Genomic DNA, 2626 nt, shown 5'->3' with positions numbered 1-2626 from the left:
AATTAATTACACACACACACACTCTCTCTCTGCCGGTCATCAGAGTTTTTTTTTTTTTTAACCGTCTGCTGGCTCTAACCAGTTTTTTGACTTCACGCACTGAGTGACACTTTCTTGCTGTATTTTATAAAAAAATAAAGGTAGTTGTGGTATAAATAATATTACAAATTAAGCTACACACACAAACACACACACACACACACACACACTCTCCCCCCCTCTCTCTCTCATGATCAGTGATCAGAATAATGAGTGATACAGAGAGTACTTCAGCTGACACTGCACCACCAGTCAGAGTTTGCTTAACCTTGCAGGACAGTGAGGGTCAAATCAGTGACAATGAAAACAGTGGCAGTAGCACCCACCTTTCCCCCACTGAGACCAACATTGCATCTGGGGATGGAGGTCCTCCTCCACTAAAGATCAAGAGGACTTCTGCAGTATGGAACTCTTTCACTGTTTCTGAAAATGATCCCTCCAAAGCCATTTGCAAGCTTTGCAAGTCCAAGCTAAGCAGAGGTAGAGATGCAAAACATTACAACACAACATCTCTACATAACCATCTGCTATATGTTCATCACATGAGAAAGCCCACTGTATCAGCCACCTCCTCCTCCTCTCCTCTTCCTTCTCGGGTCACTGGTGTTCAGCTGGGTGCTGCTAAGGGCTCACATTCATCTTCCTCTTCACCAATACTCACTGCATTTGCAGCAAAGCAGCCATTCTCAGCAAACCATCCCCGGTCAAAACAAATTACAGAGATGATTGGTAAAATGATCTGCACTGATCTTGAACCTTTCTCTGTGGTGGAGAGGAGAGGCTTCAAGACACTTGTTAACTTTTTAGAGCCCAAGTATAAGATACCTTCGAGGCGAACTGTAGTGCCTGAGCTGTATGAGGCAATGAGAGGGGAGTTGGTCCAGTCACTTAAGGCAGCTGAAGGAGGTGTCATCAACCTCACTACAGATCTCTGGACCAGCAATCACAACGCACATGCATATCTCTGTCTTACTGGGCACTGGTGTGAACATGTAGGGGAAGCTTCAGTACAGAGGAAAGCAGGGCTGCTAAATGTTGGTGTGCTGGACATTGAGCACACATCAAACAACATTCTGTGCTGCCTTAAGGAAAAGATGAGAGAGTGGGAAGAGTCTGTTGGTCAGTCTATCACAATACGGTTTGTTGTTTCAGATAATGCAGCAAACATGGTGAAAGCTTTGACTGAATATGGGCACATCCGTTGCATGTCCCATACGCTTCACTTGGTGGTGATCAAAGCACTGGAGAAGGACAGGGTTGTGACATCCCTTCTCTCCAAAGCCAGGAGCATATCTGGCCATGTTCATCGCTCAAGCAAAGCCAGCAACAGACTACATGAGCTGCAAACACAGTTGAACCTCCCCCAGCACACGCTCATAACAGATGTAAAAACAAGGTGGAACTATACGTTCTACATGCTCCAGCGGCTGGTGGAGCAGCGCAGGGCTGTGCAGATTATGACACAGGAGTCTAACATGGGTAAAGCTCCAACAATCATCTATCCAAATGAGTGGGGGTTAGCATCAGACATGCTCACTGTTCTTAGTCCTTTTGAGGAGGTCACACGGGCGCTCTCAAAACACAGCGCCTCCATCTCTGAGGTCATCCCCCTCCTGCATGGCCTGTGCTCCATCATCAGGTTACTGCATGCTGGTGAGGAATCTGAGGATGAATCTGATCAGTTCATGGCTGGTGATGACGATCAGGATGCCACAGTGGGTCTGGGCCAAGATGTTGCGGCTGAGTCCAGGGAAAGGTTAGGCACAGCAGCAAGGAAACTGGCAGCCAATCTGAGCAAAGAACTAAAATGGCGTTTCGAACCAATTTTTGCAAACTCCACATTTCTGCTTGCCACTCTCCTTGACCCCAGATATAAGGCCAGCTGTTTTCCAAACAATGTTGATGTGGAGGCCCTGAAGAGGACATTACTCCTCAGGATGGAGCTCTGTGACCCTGTGGCTACACCTGCAAGAAACACAGAAGAGACACCTGCCACCAGCAGCACTTCAGTCTTGTCTTTCCTGCAGAAAAAGAAATCGGCTATTCCAATGAGGACACATTTACCATCAGGTAATGTGGAGGCCTACCTGGCAGATGGGGACATCAGCCTTACCGATGACCCAGTGAAATACTGGTCAGGCAAGCTTCAGTGCTGGCCCAATCTTACACGCTTTGCACTGCAGCATCTCAGTTGTCCACCTACAAGTGTCCAGTCTGAGCGTGTTTTTAGCACAGCTGGAAATGTGGTCAGTCCACAGCGTGCAAACCTAGACCCTAGCCATGAGGAACAACTGGTCTTCATTAAAGTCAATGCAGATCTGAAAAACAGCGTCGGACTATTTGATCCGTAGAACAGTCCCCCCCGCCCCCCTCTCTCTCTTTCTCTCTCTCTCTCTGTCTCTCTCTTACTCACTCACTCACTCACACACACATACCTGGTGTGAAAAAAAAAAAACAAACAAAAAAAAAAAAATACCAAAAAAAAAAAAATCACACTGATCATAAAAATATTAAAAGTTAAAAAAAGAAAGTTATGTTGAGATGAAAACTCGTTCATTACATTTTACTTCATAATTGCAACCGCATG

General features: G+C 46.1%; 1 protein-coding gene across 1 annotated transcript; it reads left to right on the top strand.

Annotated features, from left to right (window-relative positions):
* Nucleotides 1-248: 248 nt before the first annotated feature.
* On the top strand, nt 249-2390 carry LOC306850627 (zinc finger BED domain-containing protein 4-like; the record flags this gene model as incomplete). The annotated part of the gene is made up of 1 exon (XM_079386349.1): nt 249-2390. One exon carries the CDS (start codon nt 249-251, stop codon nt 2388-2390), a length of 2142 nt encoding a protein of 713 aa, XP_079242475.1.
* Between the last annotated feature and the right edge of the window lie 236 nt (nt 2391-2626).

The sequence above is a fragment of the Barbus barbus genome (genome assembly GCF_936440315.1).
Source record: "Barbus barbus genome assembly, chromosome: 3".
NCBI classification, from domain to species: Eukaryota; Metazoa; Chordata; class Actinopteri; order Cypriniformes; family Cyprinidae; genus Barbus; species Barbus barbus.
Note: the sequence above shows the minus strand (reverse complement) of the source record. Positions and strands in the feature narration are given on the sequence as shown.